This window comes from Lampetra fluviatilis, chromosome 6, assembly GCF_964198595.1.
Source record: "Lampetra fluviatilis chromosome 6, kcLamFluv1.1, whole genome shotgun sequence".
In the NCBI taxonomy this organism is placed as follows: Eukaryota; Metazoa; Chordata; class Hyperoartia; order Petromyzontiformes; family Petromyzontidae; genus Lampetra; species Lampetra fluviatilis.
Window position 1 is genome coordinate 7424460 of NC_136280.1, and position 24579 is coordinate 7449038.

At 41.7% G+C, this 24579-nt stretch overlaps 1 protein-coding gene across 4 annotated transcripts in view; it reads left to right on the forward strand.

Annotated features, from left to right (window-relative positions):
- LOC144933107 (protein phosphatase Slingshot homolog 2-like) overlaps positions 1–24579 on the forward strand; it is a 60558-nt gene that overhangs the window by 15455 nt on the left and 20524 nt on the right. The window contains exons 1-3 of one of the 4 annotated variants that reach the window (XM_078857644.1): positions 8188–8334; positions 8962–9138; positions 18796–18899. In XM_078857644.1, coding sequence (XP_078713770.1) covers positions 8312–8334; positions 8962–9138; positions 18796–18899 — 304 coding nt within the window. In that variant the 5' untranslated portion in view covers positions 8188–8311. Of the gene's footprint in view, positions 1–1780; positions 1825–8187; positions 8335–8961; positions 9139–18795; positions 18900–24579 lie in introns of those variants that run through there. The other 3 variants (XM_078857646.1, XM_078857647.1, XM_078857649.1) reach the window with 3 other exon arrangements.

Genomic DNA, 24579 nt, shown 5'->3' on the forward strand with positions numbered 1-24579 from the left:
TGCTTGCATTGTGGCCGAAACGTCGTGAGAATTATTTTATTATGTTTTATTTTTATTATTTTATTACTTCCCTTCTACGTGACTTTACCGAAAGAACCAAGAAGATACATTTTATCCTTGACTCTGTATGCTCGTGTGTTCAACTTTGCGCCGTACGTAGCCAACGGTGCTAATGGGATGTGCGGGGGGGAAAGGACAACAAGCTAAACGCAAAAAAGCAGTTGTAAAGAAATGAGTTTTCAATTTAGATTTAACAATGCATAGCTTCAGTGGCTTCCTAATATCGGAAGGAAGAGCCTTCCACACGGCCACAAAAGCACATTTGAAAGTGTGTTATGCATGTGGTAAAGAGTTGTTTGTATATCACATGTATACGTCTATGTACATATATATGGCAGCTGATATGGTGTCATGGTTAGCACACGTACTGGGCTTGCATTACAGAGGTCGCCAGTTCAATTCAATCTCACTGGCAAAGCCATTGAATTAATGGGACTGTTTCTTAAATCCCCTCTCCTCCACTCACCCCACACTGCAGTCTACCCACCAAGCATTATAATAAATAGGTACACCCCAGTTTGGCAGGTCACTTGCGCTGGGGTGTGATGGGGTAAAGTCCAGCTAACTCCCACCTCTTCCAAGACATCTGGCCAGCGTGAAACGCGATGAAACTTTCTATTTTTACCAGGTAATGCCCACTGAGCTATACAGCTCTGAAGTGTGAAAGGCCTCCACTAGAGGGAGCTCTAGACTGTTTCTTCTGGACAGCTCCCTCTGTGAAAATAAAACAGAAATTGTTTTCCTTTTTACGTAACTTTAAAAAAATTTGTTTTAGATCGCGTAAATATCAATGTGTCGTTAAACCTGCCACCACCCGACACAGCCAATTAGTCAGGTTGGTCAATTAAGCAAAACATGGCAATTTGTTACGATCTTGATTTGAAGCTTTCGTGACTGCAGGAATCCATACTCTTTGGTTCTTTCGGTAAAGTCACGTGGGTAGAAAAATAATAGATCACGACGTTTCGATCGCAACACAAGCAATCGTCATCAGGTGAGACAGACACAGTGGTTCTCCTGCTGTTCTCCTGCTGTGGTTGTCTCACCTGATGACGATTGCTCGTGTTGCGATCGAAACGTCGTGATCGATTAATTCTCTATCTACGTGACTTTACCGAAAGAACCAAAGAGTATGATTTGTTACACGAGTTCAGCACACCGGTATGTTGGAGAGTAAACCCACAACCTCCCAGTATGATGTTTCGCCAGTAATTACAACCAGCCTCATCAGGCGACATCCAGAGTTACTTTATGTTGAATTTACTGAACAGTATTCCAGTATTACATGCACATGTACAATATTGATTCTTATTTATGAGTGTAACAATGCTTCCATTCCTTGTTGAACCATAACACATTCTACGACACTCACCACATGTACAATTAAACATGGAGTTACAAGATACAATCAAATCGACTTACGAATGTGTCTCAGGAACGTAACCCGTTCATAAGTCGAGGACTGCCTGTACACTGTTTAACCTTAAGAAGCATTAGTACATTAGTGCATGATCACTGAATGTGTGCATCTGGACCCAGAGCTGTTTAAACTATAACAATGCGTCTCTTGCTGCACCATGCAGAGTTGCATATGTGTACATGAATCGTCTTTGAGAACCAACTGCATATCTCGTATTCACGAAAGTTTTAAGTCAATATTTAACTGCATATTTGTTGCCCGGTTTAACAGGGATGCTTCCTTTTGCATTTGTTTTCACAGGAGGTGGACAGTGGCGATGAAGAGCGTAGATCTCAGCATCGCAGGTATTTCTCATACCAAAGATAAGCTGAGCGGGGGAGACATGTTATGCACAGAGCACAGCATCTTTACCGCAACTACTGTGCTGTTCGACGCATCACCTTTGTGCCATATCTGGGACAATATTTCCTTTCCCGTTCCTATTACGTACGTGTACGTCGACAGTTTTTTTCTTCCGATTCCATTCTGAAGGCATTTGTGAATCGTCTTGAATGGGATCGGAAGAAAAAATAAAATAAAATAACTTTTATCGGTGCAGAGGTTCCCCAGAGGGCCATGAGGAGGAGGGAGTGTGACGCAGTTTGGCACCCGCTATAATCGAATGTGGTCATGTCGCTACAGTTCTCTGCGGTGAGTTCAATGTCTTTAAAGTCAACGGCGCTGTGCCTCTCTAAATAAAACCAACACTAACCGTTTGCACGTTCAAATGTTCAGCGGTGAACGGCACCCACTGTGCGTAACCAATGGGAAATGGTTATGCACAGAGACATACATCAAATATATATACAGGTACACAATACGTAAGTATATCGTTTATCACTCTCTGTCATTTCGCTGCTGGATGAAGGTCTCTGCATAGCGTGTCGAGATTGTTTGACCATACTTCACCCAAGCTGGGCTGGTCATTGTGGGTTGGTGAATCGGGTTGCCTGCCACCGACCTGTTAAGATATCACTCGCCACGGATGTCAGCCATGGCAGAGTACGCTCACCACTGAGTCTTCTGCTCCCCTGATATACGTGGAAGGTCAATCGGCTGCACAACATTGTGGGAAAAATCCACATTGCCAATCATCAAGGTGCACGTATATGGTACTATATGTAATGATAAGATGATAAGAGAAGCACTAAATCATTGCCTATCCTATGCACAGCCCTTTTATCAATCCTCCCCTAGATGATAGACTCCTCGTGCGTGTGTATGACATGTGCAGCTTGTAAGCGTAAGCACTGGGGAGACAAAGGCGTCCAGGCGTTATGTTGGCCACCACCCTCCCCTCGTGTCTCGTAGGTGCTACACGCTAACAGCCGTTGCCCCAACAGTCTGTTAAATGCACGAGGGATCGTTATATGATATGTACAGCTGTCCCCCCCCCCACCTCCTTGTTCAATCCACTGCTGGTTAACAGCCTCCCACCACGCCACCCTGTGCGGGGGTGGTGGGGTAATTTGATCATACTTCTTCACAATGGTCAATGTGTGTTGGTTAAGGCGCAGAGCATAGATGTGAATGCATACAAGTACAAAATAGACTTTGCAGCACTACTCTCTACTGCCCACCACGAAGCAGCCTATAGCATCTTGCTGTGCATGTTAGTTGCCCAACCAAGCACTTCCCAGGCTCAATTTTGCTATGCTTAGTTTGTTGTCCTTCCCCTGAACCTCTGATTAGCAAGGTTGGCTACGTACGGTGCGGAAGAAGTTCAACATGCATACATAGCTTCCGAAATCTGATGAGCTCAGGTGCTTTGGGTCTAATTTTGGGCGTAGGTACTCAAGCCTTAATCAGAAAATAAAAATGATAATACTCTTTAGGTCATGTTGTCTTTTTAAGGTTGGTGTGTTTGCAGCATATCGATTCTTTGTTTTGTACATTGTTGTTTTACGATATCGCTACTTCACCACTAGATGGCAGATTATAACAAACGTCCGAAGAAACAACATGCTTCACACATCGTGTTAACATCTCTTTCCTGTAAACAAAGCCACTGTTGATGTTTTAAGCATCTATGTCAGGGACATGCATTTGAAATCGGTGCATATAAAAAAAACCCCATAATTTATTCTTTATTATGTGTTAAATTGGGGCATATTTCACCTGGCCAAGTGGCTACGTGGTAGAGTGAGCTGATCGAATTCAGATCCTGATTGGTGGGTTGACTCAGCCCATCATCCCACCAGGGTCGATAAAATAGAAACAGCTTTGCGGGGAAGTCAATAATGATGATTCTATCGGGAGACTCGGCCCCACCAGAGGAATGTGGAAATTCCACCACTGGCTCAGAGCTGTCAACAGGAGATGAACACACCAGTGCTTATTTGAAAAGGATATCACTTTGACTGTGCACAGTGACGTTCCTTCATTTGTACAGCTTTGTGGTTAGAAAGTACAACACCTAAACTCTGTTGGATATCTTCTACTCACAGCCGCCCCTAACCTTCAACTGTATCCTCCCATGTCCTGCTAGCCAGAAAAACTTGTTTTTTAATACGTGGTATGAAATATTCTTGCTTCTTTATTCTTCTCATTTAACCTTCACATCTCTCAGATGTCCGCGGTGATGTCACTACCGCCACTTACGTGCACATGCGCGCCAGGAATCCAGGCGGAAAGCCAGCCAGCAAAACTTGTTTGGAATATACACTCGTATGATTTGATTACTTTAGCAGTATGTTCAACGTACCTGTGTTCTCACAACTCTTCCCATATAAGTATACGCAATTAAAATAGCATACTCTATATAATTTTCTACACTACATTGGCTTTTCATTTTTGTTGCATTGTTTACTAAAAATAAGTCTGCTATCACAGCTCTTGCATGGAGTGGTCATTAAAAACATGGTGTTTCGATCCTCTGCATTGCTCCTCTCAAGTAAAAAGCTTCTGTTTAAAGAAATCAATAGCCATGGTTGCCATGAGCATGCTAATGGGTTTTATTTAAAATTGAAATGCTCTTCTGGTTTGAAAAAGTAAGGTTAATATGTAACATCAGCACAGTAAATAAAATGTACAGTTTTTTGCTATCTATATAATGCACTTCATTTTTTTCTTTAACAAATGTACAACCATTAAATTATGAAATATAGTGATAGTTGAACCGTGCACGGCACAGATATATATTAACAAGTTGTGTAGCGGTGGTTGATTAGTTACGCACAAGATATGTGTGAGATGTGTGAGCATAAGCTGCCATGGCCAAACATAATTCACTCCTGAGTTATCAGGTGTAGGTCTTATGTACATGTACAACGCTTTGGGCAATTCACCGCTTCATGATGGTATTGCGCCATGCTGGTCAGTGCAGGTTGGTGAAGGCAGGGAACCATAGAGGTACAGTACAAGAATCGAATTTTTTTGCATTGTCCATCACGTGGCACTGAAGTTCTGGTCACGGGGTCCATAGAGAAGTGCTCTGATCACTGTGCCACTACTCCCCCCTCATTAGCATACGCAGAGCATACGTTGTGAAAGCATAATAATGGCTTTTAATAGACGAATCGCTGCACCGCCGCACGCCTAATAAGCAAGGCACATAATGGTCCTTCAAGTTAACCTACTAAGGACGTTGGCTTGTGGCTTAGCGTGTGGCCTTGTTTGGCGAGGAAGCAGCACCTAACTGATTGACACTCACAGCTGGTGTTTCGCTGGAGCTCGGGTGAGGTTCTATAAAATTGCTAGTAACGTGGGTTAACTCCTTTATGAAAGCCTGTCCTTGCATGGGCCCAGAAGGACTTTTTGCACCACACCCAGTGTTTAGGCAAATGAGTCACCGTGGGATTTCCAGATGCGCCCCAGTTTGGGAGTAGCCCCCAATAGATTTTGTCAAAATATCTTCCACTGTTAATTATCATTGACATTATGTGGGCAATTACCAGTCATGTGAATGGGATATATCTCAGGTTGGCAAAACTCTACTTTATAGCCAACAAATATTTCTATATGCAGTGGCAGCTTCGATTGTTGATATTTGATGGTTGATTTATGTGACTTTTACTCCAAATTAATAAAGGTATAATGATTTGGTCGCCCCAACTACGATTAATTTGAAGAATGTGTTTTTTTAAACAATGTAGTGAATGATCGTGCCTCCACTGGCTACAGGGCTGACGTTAACCTATTACCTACAACACATGCATTTTTACGGAAAATGTTCATTCTTGCATTTATCCCAAGATTAACAATAGATATGAAACGATGCGTTTTATACACTACAAATAATTAATGGTTTTCACCCTTTAACCGAGACCAATGGATGTCTGCGGGGACACAACATTTTAATACTCATTGTTTTTTCCCGGTAAAGTCACGTATGTAGAAATAAAATAAAATTTAAGTAAATTAAAATAAATCACGACGTTTCGAACGCAACACAAGCGCTCATCATCAGGTGGAAATGGGGTAAAACACATCGCGAGGGAACACACGGGGGACACCACGTACATAGCACATAGAGAACGGCAAACTGCATGGAGGCAAATACAGAAAGAAGATGGGAGACGAGAACTCAACAAACCTTAGAAACAAAATGCGATGCAAACCAGTCGGCCAACAACACAGTTAAGACACTAACCTGGTTGACCACGTATTTCAAAAGACTGCTAAATTTTTCGTGTTAATCTTCTGGGCTGAACACACCAACGTAAAACAGAGGAAAAGGACTCGAACAGACACAAGGTACATACACAGAGAAGACACACAGGGAAAGATGTTTTGGGCAGCCCAGAGGGACAACCAGAGCAACACCACACCAAGAGACATACACACACATTTAGAGGCACACACAGAAAGACGCCTAATGTTGATTTAAGTTTAACATTGTTGCCTCTCCTCTATCCAAACCTGCACAATTTGCCCGTACACGTCTGGCCACCATGAACGTGTCACGGGCCTGCAAATGAAGATCCAGCAGTGTGGAATTGACGAGTGTACTGTACATCCTAAGGTGCAGTGAAGCTTGTGCTATTCTAGATTTGAAGTTTTCGTGACTGCAAGGATCCATACTCTTTGGTTCTTTCGGTAAAGTCACGTAGGTGAAAAGAAAAAAAAATGAAAATAACTAAATTAAATCACGACGTTTTGGAAGCAACACAAGCTTCCGTCATCAGGTGGGACAACCACAGCAAAAAACTGAATTACTGTAGTGGGCAGTGAAGCTTGTGCTATGTTTAGGAAGTTCTCCTGTACGTCCCATATATGTAGCGTCTGCGCGCAAACGTGCATTGAAGTTGTGCTGTCAAGGCTTATATTTCTTGGGTGTAGGAATTGCTTCAGAATTGGGGTATCTGGAATGAATTCGATTTCTCAAGCTGGTATAAGCTTGTTTTTTTGTTTGCTAATACAGCAAAGGGGTTTAATTAAAGCTGTCGTCTTCTGATGAGATCTGGGTGGATCAACCTTAGCTTCCACAATGTAGGCATATTCTGGAGCCACGTGCAATTGTCTTACGAAATAATTTCTGCTACTTTTAGGAACCAGTAATGCATTGCTCACAAATTGAACAAATGGTTATTTTTTTCTGCTTTCAAGACAAATACTTAATCCAGTTTGTCATGTACGAAGATAACATTTTCTTCAAATGCAGTGACACTCCTATCGGTGAGTCTCAATGGGATCTCACCTTTTATATAAACATGTTGATTGATTCATCTGTGGCTGTCTCACCGACAATTCTTTATGTCTGCAGTATCAGGTCTCGTCACACCCATAACAATTCTCTTTTTCCACTGAACCAGCGATTATCACGAATAAGAGGAATAAATCGTAAACGGGCATTACATTCATTCTGTCATCCGTAACACTTGCTTATGATAGAAATGAGGATGAAGATGATATGGATGATGGCTGAAGACAATGATAAAGATGTGGATATCTTCACCGACTCTGGTGTTGTAGTACAGTGGCATAACCACCGCATCACTAAATTCTGAATGCTGCACAACATTCATAGTCTTGGCAATTGTCATAGGTATTAGTTGTGGATAATAAGGGTTTTGATCACGGATAATACGGCGACAATTCCTCATCAATAATTTAGCTTTTTCTGTAGCCTATCGCTTCATTGCAGATGTTTATCTATAATCTCTAAGCGCATATAATTTTGCAAATGAGCCTATAGCTCTGAAACATTTGTTTACTTATTTTTTATTTTTGTAGATCTGTAAAGTTATCTTCTTAACAAGATCGCATTCTTATGTTATTTATGTATTAGTTCTGGAAAGTTTTAAAAGTTCACATTTGAGTCATTTCACAAATAATTATAAGTCTTTTTTGAATTACAAAATATATGCTTTGTAGAAATATTTTCAATCTTCTTGAAACTAGTTGACATCGTTACATTTCTAAATACTACACAGCACAGTATTTAAGATAAAAAAATATTTAACCTTTATATACAGTACACACTTTCTGGCAAAAGGATATATTAGGTTCAGGGGGGAAAAAACCCCATTAAAGAGCCACTTCACCAACTGGATTACATTGTAGTTTCCCATTATGTGGAATAAGTTGACATTGGAAGTGTGTATTTTATAGTTTGTTGGACCATCCAGAGTCCCCCTAATGGGACCTTCCCCCCAGCCCGCCCCCTTGAGCATGCCACCACATGCTGCTCGCTGGATATTTTGAGGCTGTGGAGCAGGAAGCTCTCTGCTCAGTTGCTTTGACGCCGCCGACTGAGGAAGGCAGGTCCAGAGTGAGCCACATGCATTACTGGCTGGCCCAAGTACTGCAATCCTAGTGGGCCATGGTCCATAGGCTGCAATCAGTAATACAATGGTACCAGGGTTGATGAAACTGTAAGTTCGCTTTTGAGATTTTGTTTTAACAAGTCTTTGAACGTTATATGGCTTGCGTGCTGTGTTCGTGACAATGAAGGTTTCTCAGAATTATTGATGATATAAAATCCGTATGCATGCTGTTTAGAACTCTTTCAACGTCGTCTTGAATCAGTTTATATAGGTCAATATAGGCTGATTGTTTTATAATTAATTAAATAATTATGCCTTTTCTGTCTACGTGACTTTACCGAAAGAACCAAAGAGTAATTCCTGCAGTCACGAAAGCGTCAAATCAAGTTTGTTTTATAATTTAAACAATTTTAGCTTTTAAACGTCTGCTTTGCTGGTTGTTTTTCAACGTTGTTTAGTTTTCTTTTTAATCAGAGCAGATCTTCAATTCATTACTGAACACGAGCATTTTTTTCAAACAAAAGTAAATCAATCTGCCTGTATATTTAGTTTGGTTTTGCAGCATTACAATTTGTTTCAAGTGGATTTAGATCGACGAAGAGGAGGAAATTAAATTACTCGTCAAGCGTCCGAATGGAACACATTTGTATGCCAGGCCACCAAACGGGATGCTGATGGCCCGTTTGACTAGCGGAAGGGCTACGTGTGCTTAGGGTCTCTTTCATTCGCCAGCAGACAGCGGAGTTTGCGTGCACGCATTATGGTCCTCTGTGCAGAGGACGGGGACAAGGGGACTATCATGCCTTCCTCAGTCTCAGTGTCAGGCCCATCGTTGCCCTGCGACAGTTTGTTGGGCATGCTGCCGTACTTCCAGGATAACTCCATCATCGTGCAGAGTGACGTTAACCAACCGTAAGTACTGACGTCGTGTGCCGATTGTTGACGTGCAGAGCATTAAAAGCAACTCGGGCAGTACCGCGGCTTCAAACAGGATGGTACCAAAAAAAAATCTACCGTTAAATATTTAGTACGCTTGTGATGGTAGTTTCACATACGTTAGTTCACGTTTGGCACGAAGTTAGCTGAGCAATTATTCATTGTATTCTTGTGCTTTTTAACATTGTAAAGAATGTCTTCTGATGATGCAGATAGGGGAGAGATTTGGTCTGAACTGTGACCCTCCCTGTGCTTGCCTATCCATGCGTATTGGGCAAGATCACAGCAGCTGCAGTCTGTAGACATCCACTGCTGGCAGAATTGCGAAAACTGATGCACAGCGAGCAAGTGCTTTCGTCATTATGTGCGGGGTTTTTTTTGTTGTCCCAGGAGTGCCAGAGGGCATTGGGCGGTCGCAAGGGGAACATGCAATGACGCAGTCTTTGCGTGTTGGAAGCACGACTCCTCCACAGCAGTGGCTTTCTCACCCGTACCCTCTCGGGACTGTTGGTAGGAACTATGCCCTGAATGTGCATGCAGTGGAGTGCACAAAAATCACACCATAACCCTTATGGTACAGTTAGTTACTCGCTGGGAGTAAAGATTATTTTTCTATTCCCCCCCCCCCAAAAAAAAAAATTCTTACATAATACAAACCCAGGATTATTAATGTATTACTGTTGTTGTTGTAATGTCATAAGTACACTGCTGTATATTCCAAACAAATGATGGAATATGGAGATGCGTGACTTAGTATGGCATTGTTTTTTTTCCCAATAGAATGCTCACTCATCTGAGTAGTGTTAATGGTTCTTATGTAAGCACTGTTAGGGGACCTGCTTTACATAGTTATCTCAAGGCTGGACAGTCTGTTTAATCATAATAATGATGAGGTTTCATCAGAGCAAATGTGTAAAGAGTACATGAAACATTTAGTTTTACTTCGCTATATACATGGCTGCATTTTTACTATTTATATTGAACCGTTTAAGTGGGCATAGCTTGTCTTTAAAACTGAAACGCATTCACGGATAAAAGTTCACCAATCTCCAAATGTAAGACACAGTAGTTCCTGTTTACGCGAGCCCACAGAAAACTTTTTTACGCTGAGGCTTGCGGTTAACTGCATGTGTGACATGCAATGCGATTTTTTATTTTATGTAATAGGCATTGGTCGTTGAATACATCTTTTTTTCCCATCAAAAGTTCTCAATGTTCTGAGCCTGAAAGCAACGCAAACAACAAGAGTGTTGTGCGTAGTTCGCGTCCAACAGATGAACATCTTATCAGCATACAGTGGCTTTTTTGCAGTCTGGACAGGAAAGAGCTTTAGTTGAAAAAAACAGGATTCTAAATAGCTGACTCTATTGTGCCGTAACCACATCGCGAGCACAATGCCCCTTTGGGATTAAATAGAGAGAGAGAAAAACTTTAGAACAAATTATTGCTGCTGCATGATTTGTCCTGCTTCAAATCAGCCAATGACTCGTTGGACTTTTGGTCCTAAAAGCAAACGAGAGCACGATTTTTGTTGCGTGTGTTTTCAATCAGAGTTGTTATGATATTCCAGGGAGAAACCATTGCATACATTAAAGCAAATTAGTCGTTGCACTTTGCAAGTTTCCATTGAGATGTCTGTTGTAATAGAGCCTTGGTAAATTTTGTTACTTTATTGTGACTTTTTTGTGAGAGATAGGAATAAAAATGTGGATTGTGGTCTCTCCACCAGTGTGAACCGATGGTGGACAGAGATAGAGCTGAAAACTTTTCTAAACCTGCTTAAAACTGCAGTCCTGTAGGGTCGATTAATTTAACGCGTTTATTGAAAAAGCGCAATGATTCTGCATTGATAGAATGGAGGCCTCATTTGTTTGTTTTAAAAACCTTGTATTGTATTAAATAGATCATCAATTGTATTGATCATTGCCTTCGAAAAAAAGGGGTTTTCAATTATCCTATGTATTATACTCATGTTCACATTGTGTTCTACAGTTTCCATGTAACCGACCTCTGATGCTGCACTGCTTAACGTTTTAAATGAATAAAAATACATTTCTGAAATATAAGGACACTGTCGTATAATTGTAAATTTGAGTTTATAATTAATACATGATGGAACAATTGGCACGAAACATTCCAAAAGTATTACAGCGTTCACTGGGCCCACATTGGCGAGGTCCTGACTAGAGTTGGGATATTCCCATCGTTCCTAGCCAGGAATCATGATTTGATTCTCGGATGAAATAATTCCTAATTGGATCATGGGCCTGGCAGAATTGTGGAAATGTGGAGAGGTGTGGTGGTGGTGGAGGGGCGGTGTGGAACCCTTTGTGTCGCCCGGTGTGGCAAACAGGCAAAGAGCAAGGGCACTTGCGGCCGTTGTCATGGCATCTCCATTGGAAACGTGGCTCATTCTTTACGTATCACGCTTAATTAGCGATACCGGCCAGCTGATAGTGATCCTGATACCAGCCGATTCTGGCCATCTGGAATCACTCGTCCTAATAATTCTGTCAAGCTGGAATCAGCGATGCTTTGCTAGCTAACCTAATCATAGCTGAAGATAGATGGGTGATATTTGTAATGGAATCATGCTAGAATGACATATTGAATGGGTCTTCATTGGCAGAATTCCCGGTAAGAATCTCATTACGATGAATGGAGGTTTTTACGTGGGAATCCCCCACGGAATAATTGTGCTTTCTGCAGGAATCATCCAGGGTGAATCACCTGCTTAATTTATTTACTGAAATGTAGTGTATGTCGTGTGTTTTTTTTTACCTCATTTCACCTGAAACAGTTGTCACCGTTTATCTAGTGCAGGAAACGTGAAAATCCAATTTCCCCAAAATAAGATTAGATTTTAGTGAAGTATTGTCATACATTTTTCTTTCTCTCTCCCTCCCCGTTTTTTGTTTTTTTTATGAGTTCCACCGATACAGTATTTCAGAGCTGACGATGGATTTTACAAGCATGGATCGTTTTTACTGTCGTATAAAAACCAGCCGTACAGGATTAGTAGCTGGTTGGACCTCTTTTGAAACGTCTATTGAATGTGCGCCTGCTTTCCTGCAAACCTGTAGACGATTACCTTTCCAATTTGAAAACATTCCTACGATGTTATGTTTTCACTTCTCAATTGTGTGTTCAGTGAGTTCGATCTAGTTTTCCCTTTCTGACAGACCAGCGAAAGCATTTACAGACTTGTATTTTTCTTTTGTTCATTTAAAGCACAGATCACCCAGAATGTACCGATCCCGTCCGAGCTGGGATGATAGGCAGGGTGGATGGAGGCTGGACATCGCCTGGATGGGTGACTACCATGCCTGAAAGACAGGTGTAGTAATAGTAGGAGGCTTTGTGGGCGGTAGATGGCATTGCGGCGAAATCCACGCTTCTGCACTCCACCGCACTTTCACCAAACCACACGGACCAGCGTGAAGGAGTATAGTCAAATAACCCCCACCACCACCACCACCATGATTGGCATGGTGTGGGGAGGCCCCTCATCCAGCTGTGGATTTACAGAAATGCTCTTTACATGTACAGGTACGAGAGTCAGCTTCATGACTACAATAAAGTACAGTTATTACTGTTCAATTAGCATGCCTACTGCTGAGCTTATGCGATCTCGTTGGAAGGGTAAGCCCTCCAGCTATGCCACACAGATCATCCCTTCCCTATATTTAGGCAGCCAAGGAAGGGGGGTATGCTGGCACTGTCAGCTTGGTGAGCCTTCCCTTATAAAGAGTGGAAACGAACTCCACTGTGTTATACGTTCCTTTGTGCGTACCTATGCATACCTGGCTGATTAGTCAAGTCCATTTGCTGGTCAAGTACAGTAATTGACTTCGTACTGTAAATTGTGTAGATGTACATGTGTGTGTGTGTGTGACACTGTACATGTGTAATACTGTGGGGAGCGGTAGTGTAGCGGTGGGCGCGCTGCGCTACGAACCTGGCGACCCCGGTTCGATTCCCGCTCACGGCCAACACCAGTGGCGATTTTCTGAACCGGTCCTGGGCCTCCCCTAGGTCGACTCGGCCACAAATGAGTACTTGGTGCGATGTGTGGACATCGCCACTGGGGAGACAAAGGTGGTCGAGCGTGGTGTTGGCTACCCACCCCCTCGTGTGCTGTGCTGGCCTTCATAGGTGCTCGCTAACAGCACTTGCCCCTACAGTCTGTTAAGGCTATACGGGGGATCTTTTTTGTGTAATACTGTACCATTCGACTTCGATGGAGCCTGGACGTAAAATGCAAAGGCCCATTCGTTGCAGGGGAAGGATTTTAAATATGTGGACACGACTAGGACACTTCATTGGAAAACTTGTCCGTGATATTTTCAGACATTGGCCAAGTCATGTAAAGAATGCTATTACATCTTTTAAATACACAATTGAGCACACTCAACTTTTTTTAAGGCATCTCTGCTGTTGCTGAGCAATGCAGCTCACTTTCAATGGTGGCAGTCATAAGGACACAAACTAGCATGCCATTGTTTCCGAGACAAGGAGGGGACTGTATACAAGACCATATTGACTCATGCCCAAGGACAACTGCTGTATATGAAATTGTAGCTCTTCAAAAAATGTAAGACTACGAATACTGACCAGTTCTTTACGGTGAATCTAGTTTTAGTAATCCTGGAACTTAAGATAGTTAACAGTTGACATTGAATAACATTCCCTAAACTAAACTACTAAATCTTCTTGGTTCTTTCGGTAAAGTCACGTAGAAGGGTAGTAATAAAAGAATAAAAATAAAACATAATAAAATAATTTTCACGACTTCCCTTCTACGTGACTTTACCGAAAGAACCAAGAAGATGAATCACTGCAGTCACGAAAGCTTTAAATCGAAAATTAAACTACTAAACTAAACAAATTTTGACTCTTTGGTTTTTTCGGTAATTTTGCTGGAGCAGTCACACCTGGTGACGGATGCTTGTGTTGCTTCCGAAACGTCGTGATTTAATTTAGTTGTTTTATTTTTATTTTATTTTGTTTTCACCTTCGTGACTTTACCAGAAAAAACCAAAGAGTATGGATCCTTGCAGTCACGAAAACTTCAAATCTAGAATTAAACAAATTTTTATATAACCAGGTAAGGCTCACTGAGCGATATAGCTCGTTTTCTGAAACGACCTAGCCACAAATCATAGCTCAACGAAGTGGCTTATGTCAGAGGTGTGGACTCGAGTCATGTGACTTGGACTCGAGTCAGACTCGAGTCATGAATTTGATGACTTGCGACTCGACTTGGACTTGCATAACAATGACTTTGTCCCACCTATGAGATGTGGACTCGAGTCATGTGACTTGGACTCGAGTCAGACTCGAGTCATGAATTTGATGACTTGCGACTCGACTTGGACTTGCATAACAATGACTTTGTCCCACCTCTGGCTTATGTTGACATTTATAGCAGCCAAATACTCTAAACGCATTCTTCTCAATGCTGAAGGAAAAACCGTAGGACCCGGAGAAAAAGCCACGCTACCACGGGGAGAGAGAACATGCAAACTCCAAATATACAACGGGCGTCAGGGTCGGAATCGAACCCACGACCTCCTGCATACCTAGCAAGGTAGTTAACATCTCGTCACCTTGGCACCGCTTACACAGATGTTGTCTTGTAGGATATACTCGCCGCCACCATAGGAATGTAGCCTTTCCACAACTGGCTTAACGCTGGGTACAGAAGGTCAGTGTCCGCCCCATGCTCGTTCGAGTGCGAAACCACTCTGTCTCTTGTGACACTTGAAACTTAGGTGAGCTGGTCATTGCATTAACTTTTCTGCTGACTTTTGGTTCATGTTTTGCTTCAGGCTCACACATGCACTTTAATATTCAGCTCTGTGATATTAGTTTTGAGTTACTTGTCAATGACGAGGTGTCTTGCTTTAATGACAAAATTTTCAGCTGCTGTAATTGCATAAATGTTTAAAGCAATGTTGTTAGAATAATGTGGCATTGTACCTTGTGCTTTCCCATACTACTGTATCACGCAGCATCATTTTACACATTATGCAGTGTATGTATATATGTTGAACTTCTTTCACACCGTACGTAGCCAACCGTGCTAATCAACATGAACTTTGGCTAAATTGGACTTGTAATAATTAATCAAGCTTTAAGTCAAGATTTAAACAAAGCAGTTACAATGAAATGAGCTTTCAATCTGAATTTAAAAGTGCAAAGCTCTAGCATCTCCAGAGGGCCACAGAAGCACATCTGAAAGTGCGCGATGCGGCGACCGTCTTTGTTTGATGGCTACCCAAAAGCCACTGCGAGGATGACCGGAATCCGAGTGATGGTTTAGCTTCTTGACGACATCAGCAAGGTATTGTGGCTCATTTAACGTGACACATTTGTTGCATTTCCTGATATTTCAGATGATACTATTATCCCTTCCGTCATTCATTTCCCCAAGCCCAACTGATTAACCTAATTATACTCGATTCGATCTCTTCAGAGAATCAGAATGGTACATTTCATATTAAATTCTAAGGCATTTTCAAAATTATCACTTTTTATGCTCGCGACTAATAGAATATCCCAACAGTTGAGGTGACCTGCCACTGCTGGATGTCGACGCAGATGCCCATTAAAATGGGTTCTCAAATCCAATGAGTTGGTGTTCTCATCGCGGTCCCCAAGAAACACTGTGATTATATAAACTTCTGCAGGCCGTCGTCTGACACAGGGTAATCCACTGCTCTTTGAGAGTTCTCGATGGAATGTCTCTTAACACGATTGTGCGATTGGGGAAAAATTGGGGAGAAAAACTAAAAAAATGCCACAGGTGGATTAAGAGAGAAATCAAGTCTGAATTAACATTCTGCAATTTTGTGTTGCCAAAAAGGACCAGAGACTTCTATTATTGGTGTGTTGCTAGGCCAGTTTTAGATGGTGCATATATATAGTCTGGTTGTGGGTCACTCACTGCTGTGGCGGGTTCCCAGTAAAGCTTGGCATAATGAATGTTTATAAGTGTCTGTGTCTGACCTGTGTAGAGATGTATATCGTCTGTCATTCTCAACTATGGTTCAGCACAGTGTTGTATACTTTGCTCCTAAGCGGACGCCTATGTCTTTGAAGGGCTTTATTAAAGTGACAGTGCTGTAAAATTAGTGGTTCCGTGCAGTTTTTTTTCCCCCAGCGTTGACTCGGCAATTTCATTGATTTGCTTAGCCATTGAATTGACTTGGTAATTTTCGTGAAGCAACCTGATTATAAGTTGTTATGCGTGAAAACAATTGATTGCCTTTTCGTTGATGAAAGCTATTCAGGTGAATAGTACTTGCAATATATGGGGCTGTATGTGGCTCTGTGATGTTGTTTATCAGAGTGTACAGCTTGTAATTAGGAGGTCACAAGTTCAATTTGTTGGTGGGTTTCAATTGAGTCCTCTTACCCTTCAGGATCTATTGAATAAGTACCAATGTTGAAAGTCAAGAGTGCTTTTGCGATGTTTATATTATGGATACATCAGGGGTCGGCAACCATGTCGCCCTTTAAGGACCGCTTCGTGACGTCATTTATTAAGGGCCGTCTTGTAATTCACATGAATTGCTGCGGCTGTTGATATTGAAAGTTTTTTTACTGAATTCGAAAAAAAATATCTCTTGCTATTTTGGTTGCTGACCTCTGAGAGATCCTCGCCACCATGAGCGACGGTGCAGTGGCTTAGAGCACTCAGGTCCAAGCTCAGTGATCAGAGTTTGATTTCCGGATACGGTCATCGTCAGTGGCGAGTGATGGCCGAACCTGCCTGGGCTCCCCCCCCCGCCTTCACCAACCCGCAATGACCAGCATGGTGAAGTATGGTTCTACAACCCCGTGACTGGCACGGCATGGGAAGGACTTCATTTATCATTTGATAGACAAGGGACTGACTTTCTTTGTTTCGATACCACCATAGGAATGTGGAATTTCCACCTCTGGCTTTGGATTTTAAACAAGAAATGGTTACCATCTCACACTGGCTTGAGTGGGGGACAACGCTTTCACTTTTTTGGTATGAATCGACTTGTGCTAAGAGTGTATTGGTCATTTTAACGCCATGCTTTTGGCCTTATATAAGTGTCCGTATGAGTGGCAGAAATACTGGCACTTGTACTGGATGTACTGCGTACTGGTATTTGTTTCCATTGCTTTGGAAAAAAGATTACTCAATCACTGGCGAGTTGAGTTGTGGTACCCTGTGAAGGACTGTGTGTGCCTGTTTAGGAGTTGTCTAGTAACTCGCTTCAACATTTGCTTTGCGATGCCTTCGATGTGAAATGTTTATTGTGATTGCACAATTCTAAAGGAAACATGTTTTGGTGCTGTGTGGTTCATTAGGCACTGGCTGTAGTGATGCATCGATTAATCGATTAAAATATATTCCAATGCTCAGGATGAAGGTATTGAATCGGGCTTGTAATGATCGATTTTTCCGATTCGCATACATTGTGTATTCACATGACCCCTGCTTCCACAAAAGGGGCTACGTTTACTGTTTGCTGCATTGCATAAGGTAATAATTATAAATAATTATTATTTATTGCGTTTTAATCTTGCCACGGAATTGTGACAGCAGAATCACTCGAAAGGATTTGTTTTAATCTTCCGATTAGTTAACTATGAGCATAGCTTACAATTGTCATGTCATTGCTGATGACGTGCATTGTGAATGTAAACCAACTCTCGTGATATTTGAGCTTCTCAAAGACTCAAAGCAATCAATACTTCGGCCTGTTAAGCTATCGTGAACTGTACAATATTGAAACCTCTTCCAGTGTTGCATGGTACTTGTATAATAGCTAACCTAGTAAGATGTAAGATATTAGTTGTTTTGGATACGTTTAGTCTCGACATTCTACAGGATGTGTGCGTGTCATTTGCAAAGATTTATCATCGCTGGCTGAAGCTTGATATTTGCCAAGTGGCCAGGCAGAGGTGGTTGTGGCCTCACTAGGGGTTTTTTTTTGCTTGGAGCTCTGAGATAACCCCGCAGTCATTAGGTAAACACCCTCTTGATGGTGCTTTCCCTGTAGACTTCACTTTTAACTTAATCTTTTAACAGGTGTAAGAGGTACCCTTATTGATCCTTACATCTCTTTATAGCCAGCTCCTGCAATACTAGTGGGCACATGAACATAACGTAAACATTTGTGTGTGCACATTAATTCACATTATTTAAAAAAATGTACTCCATTTAAAAATTTGCTACAACTTTATCATACAAAAGTCGGGCTCCTTTACGTGTACGGATGCCCTTGAAACCACGTTAAATCTTAGTCGTTTTTTTATTAAACGATCATCACATTTTTTTAACGATCTTAAATAATTGTGCCCATTTTAAATTCTCACTTATTTAAATTGTGGCAGATACATCTAAATCCGTAAGTGTCATTATTGTATATTTTAGTTTGTTTTACACGTGGAGTAAGTTGTATCCCGACACAAGTCGACTACGTCAAAAATGGCACAATACTTTTGCACGAGAAGGATATTGAAACGATGCTATCGTAACCCAACTTGCCCCCTCCGAGTTCCCTATTCTAGAGTACATTAAGTCCTCCTTGCAAATAACTTATTGTGTAAATCCTGACACGTGCATGTTTGTGCTTTTGTGAATTTCAGCCTGAGCGAGAGCTTCTTTACGGTGAAGGGAGCAGCGCTCTTTCTACCGCGTGGAAATGGATCTACATCACCACGAGCCAGTCACCGGCGAAGCAAACATGCAGGTAATGGAGACAAAAAAAAACCTACAGTCGACCAACTTTTTAATCCATGCTGTACGGAATTAATAATCAATCTGTTTAATCCCCTCCCCCCGCCCCCATTTTAAATAATACAAACGTTTCAAACTAATTTTAAGATTAAATTGAGGCACGTTTATTATTTTGTAAGTACACCCTGTAAAAGTACTACATGGAAGGGGTGGAAGTATTAGCCATCTCAGATTTTGCTCACAACATAATCGCAACCAATGTTGGCGAACTACGTGTACATGTGAGGCACAAAACACTTCACAAACAATGCAAATAATTGTGGATAAAGATTGAGGAGCGAAACTCAAATCAAGTACAATTAGTTGGCTGTGGAAGAGTATAAAGGAAGCACATCAGAGCACGTATATCTCGGGCAATTACTGTAAGTTGACAAGTTAAAATGGTGAAATCAAGAGTCGAGCGAGAAGACGTTGGAGCATTTTTGTGAAGAAAAAATATTCGGCAATAAAAAGCGGCGTACCAGTGTCCTTAAAGAAGAACGTTTTCTGTCAGTTTACATTACGTGCCATGATGTGTGGATTGAAACCGTGTAATCTGACAAAGAACATGGAACAAAAGCTGAAACGTACTCAAACAATCTTGAAGAAATGCACGCTGGGTGTTGCAATGAGAGGCAGAAAGAGTTGACACGTGGCTCGGAGGACAAATCGCAAAGTATAGAACACCTTGACTTTAGAAGAGTGAAGTGGGCTTGAGTAGGACATTGCTAAAAGGCATGATAGCAGATGCACAGGACTGATGACAGAATGGCAGTCTTAAGGAGTGGGCATGCCCAAACAGGATGGTCACCATGGACATAGTGCAATGAGCTCGTGTCACTTGCGATATGGATGCTGCCATCACAGCAACTTTGGAAAGGCCTTCTTCATCCAGCAGTGGACAGAAGAAGGCTGATGGTAGCTTGTAAAAGTGTAATCTTATTGTTGCCAAGACCCCGACTGAAAAGCTTTTAGAAGTCCAGCATGTTGGAATGTTTTTTATACACATTGTCTTTGTGCACGAAAAGAATACTCGGTATAATTATACATGCTGTGATTATGAAGAAGCTAACTTAAGGGGGGTAAGTTGTAAAAGAGCTGACTGCAGCACCATTTTCATACCTCCTGTGCTTTTGTGTTTTGTATAATAGCAGTGGAACATTCAACTCTGGGACACACTTGACACAACAGGTTCTTTTGTGTACCCTTTCCTTTCATTAATGAACAAGCGGAGAAAGATTACATCTGGCCTGTGTAACCCGCTAAATCGTAAGAACCCTCTACACTTTTATAATGATCCTTTATATGCGCTGGAGCTCATGTCCAGGCCACAAAAGGTTGCCTCTAATACTTGCATCAGCAATAGATGAGAAATAACGCAAAGTGCTTTTGCTTGGCAGACTGGGGTCTATCTTCTTGGTTCTTTCGGTAAAGTCTACTCGACAGACAGTCTGAATTCAGACTGTCTACTCGACAGACCTGCTCTCCACCTGAGGACGGCTGTTTGCGTTGTGGCCGAAACGTCGTGAGAATTATTTTATTATGTTTTATTTTTATTATTTTATTATTTCCATTCTACGTGACTTTACCGAAAGAACCAAGAAGATGAATCCCTGCAGTCACGAAAGCTTTAAATCGAAAAAGACTGGGGTCTGTGCGGGTATTCCACTGTGGTACTTGAACTCTTCAGGACAGATTTTTTTTTTTGCGCCAGCTTGCTTGTAAACAACCCCCGGCTGTGATCACTGGCGATTCCCGAACCGGGCCACGTGTTCCGCAAGTCACACGGGTTTAGAGTTGAGAGAAGAAAAAAAATGTGCTTCCACTGAACATACTACCCACTTTGTTTGTGAAGTATCTCTAGTGTTGCCCTTTTTTGTCAGTTTGTAATTATAAAGTTCTTTATTAACATGCAGTTGCCCGCATGTTGAGCATACTTACACAATTAACGTTGGAAGTAAATAGCGTTGAAATAGTGTTTTAAAAGGCGTTGTATGAAGTTTACAACATGACTGTCAATTTTCTTGCTGTGGTTTTCACACCTGATGATGATTGCTTGTGTTGCAATCGAAACGTCGTGAGAATTTTATTGTTTTATTTTTATTATTTTATAATTTCCCTTCTACGTGACTTTACCGAAAGAACCAAGAATATGAATCCCTGCAGTCACGAAAACTTTAAATTCGAAATTTATGTCTGTCGTTGTTAGGAGTCAAAATGTGGGTAGCACAGAACGTGGTGTTTGGTTAAAATGCCTTATGGTCAAGGTGTTATAGGGATTGGGTTACATGTGTATTCATTCCTACAATGTTTAATACCTCCTTTTATACGTTCTAGGATCTAATAATTTAACAAAAATGTTGGTGAACTTTTAAAAATAATATTTAATGTGTTAACACACAGAGTTAGCCAAAGCGACGCTATTTGGAGTGTGTAGGTTACGTAACAAGTATTATTATATAAATTATATATTTAAAAATTTAATGGGACAGAAATGCTTATTATTGTTATTATTCATTAATTTATATGTTTATCTGGAACAAATATTCACGTCAACAATATTTTTTATAAACATTCTCATTTAAAATGTGTAACTTGAAAGTTTGGCCCAGTTTCACCTTTCATGACAAAGTATTTAATTTTATTTAAATTATTAAACCATGATTTTGAAGGTTGGTATGGTATGTACATACGGTACAACTCGTGCATGCATCAGTGTTCTTGAATAAGTATTTATTCTACTATCGAATCAAAAACGATCTTAACCTCGCAATGTTCAATATCCTTAATGCAGAGTACACGAACTTCCGTGGGTTCTTGCATAATTGGGCACGCGTAATAAATGTTGTCTGTCTTTAAATATAATTTGAATAATCTCAAACGTGAAAGGTGATGAAAAGTTTGGCTGCCCGCCATTTACCTCGTTACAAAATAATAAACGTTTGTATGAAATTCACTTAGCGAATAGATTAAATAATATGTACTGTTAATTTTATGTTTAGGCTTTCATGAACAATTTCATTATTCATAATTGGGATTATTTTTGGTTAGGTCGTATAAAAAAACAGTTGTCAATCGTGTAATGTTAAATGCAAGAATTTAATTGCTGCGTGTGTTTTGTTTAAGGTTTGCTGGCTGTGTACTGTTGTTGTTTTAAGCAAATGGCCTGCAGTTCTATCTTTGCTTATTGTTGCGTGAAATCCGTGCCTTTTCCACCCACGATTATTTATTTTTCACCCATGATTAAATGTACTCGGGATTAATTTGAAGCGACTCTTTTCTTTGCAAGGGAACAAAGAATGCTCATTGGCTTCATCCTTGCACGGGATCTGTTCACTGAGGCGTAATGTTAAAATAATGGTGTTTGAAATGTGTTCTCTTGCGCTGTACTGGAGTTGAGACACAACATTGACGCATTATATTTATATTACTCTTTTTTTGGTTATCTACAGTATTTGCTCGTGCCATCTGTGCCTCGCGTTGTGTTGTTGAAGACCAGCTTTTATCTACCTCCCTGCGATTGCGCATTGATCAAATATGTAAATGGCGAGAAAGACCCCCACCAGAACAGAATCATATTGCAGGCTGGAAAAGCGTACATTTCAAACAAAACGAAAAAGTGCAAAAAGCACACAACAATTTGTGCATATGCATAAACACCCCATCAGCATTTCCAGAAGAAGTGCATTGTGGTCCCCTTGCCTAAAATCACCATCAAAGTATCATTTAAGAAAATGTGACCGGCTGACAGCAGCCGCGATGCAGGGAAAGACAACCATGGACTGGTTTAGTTCTCATTTGTACTCGTCACAACAGTATAAGCCACCACTATTTTGCCAGCATTGGAATGAACAACGCGGGGATGCACCTTTACTTAGTCCATACCTACACTTTACATTTCTAGATGGCTCCGATAAGTGTTTTGTTTAAAAAGTTTAAGCAAGAGACTGAATAACAGACTTTGTTGAGTGTCCGTGGAAGCGTAGTTAAGATCGCGTGGAGTATTTTGAACGCTGGCATCTTTGTAGAAATGTGGTGTTTTGGAAAGAAGACGTGTTGAGAAAGAGGAAATGGGGGGGCCCGAGTTGTGACGGGTGGCCGGGTGGGGGCGACGGGACGTCGAGACATCTGCTGTGGAAACAATTGAATCCAAACTACAAATGTTTCTCACAAACTGGGTTATTTTACCTGCACTGTACGGCATTCAGGGTTTGTTTAACCGCCCTAGTCTCGATACACTTGCATTGTTTCATGCCTTAGCAGAGCCTACAAGACGATGCTCATACAATTGGCCCAACTTTAAATGTATATTTTATAACAACAGTTGTGTGCAACTTTGTATGATGAGAACTCTTGCCGCGATTTCCATCACAGCCTCCATCCACCCAGGTGTAGACCCAGTGATGTCACACCACTCTGCAGCATCTTCACAGCATCTTCACAGCAGACACCACCACATCTGGTCTCACCCAAGACTACTACTCCTCCTCTCACTGACTCTCAAAGCTTCAACATCTGCTCACACAGCTCCTCGAGAACAGAGACGGGTCACTGTAACGCGTGCTTTCAGATGCGCCTCTGCGGCCGTCTGGAACGCTCTTCCTTCCAATATTAGGAAGCCACCGGAGTTATGCGCTTTTAAATCTAGATTGCACACTCGTTTCCTAGAATTGTTTTTTTGTATTTAGTTGGTTGTCCTTCGCCCCCGCACCTTCGATTAGCACGGTTGGCTGCATAGAAAGAAAATTAATAAAATAATAGAGTACGACGTTTCGATTGCAACACAAGCAACCGTCATCAGGTAGAACTAAATTTGAGAGAGAGACAAAACACAGACACGGAGACACACAGACAGACACACAAGCAGAGAGAGACAACACGGAGACACACCTGATAACGGTTGCTTGTGTTGCAATCGAAACGTCGTATTCTATTCTTTAATTTATTTTCTCTCTACGTGACTTTACCGAAAGAACCAAAGAGTAATTCCTGCAGTCACGAAAGCTTCCAAATCAAGTTTGGCTACATACAGTGCGAATAATTTCTACATACAAACGCATAACCCTCCCCCAACTCCCTTCTTCACCCCCCCCCCCCCCCCGTTGTCGTGTCAAGCTGTAACAACTTAATAATTAATTCCTGATTAACATATCTCTCATGTTGAGTCCTTTGTCAACATTGTGGCTATATGGAAGCTCCCCCCCCATGTATTAGGGTTGTTTCTGATCCGACTTCACATTTCATCTGTGCAAGTTGGTGGTGGAGGAGGCACCCAGGCCAGTTCAGATCAGAGGTCGCAAACGGGTTTTGATTCCTTACCCGTACCCGGCCGCACCAGGGTCGCAAATGGGTACCCAGACCAGGTAAGGGTACCCGTTCCCTACCCGTACCCTACCCGAAATGAGTGACAAACGGTTACTCACCAGTGATTCACGGCCTACCCGTACCCGTACCCGGCCGCACCAGGGTCGCAAACGGCTACCCGTACCCGTCCCCGGCCGGGTACGGGTAGCCGGGTAACGGGTAGGGTACGGGTATCGGGTACCCGGTTGTGACCTCTGGTTCAGATATCCCCACGCCACTGCTCTTAGCCATTGCAGGGGAATTGAACTTCCGTGGTCGGGCTTGGAGTGCAGTGCGCTAATTGCTGAGCT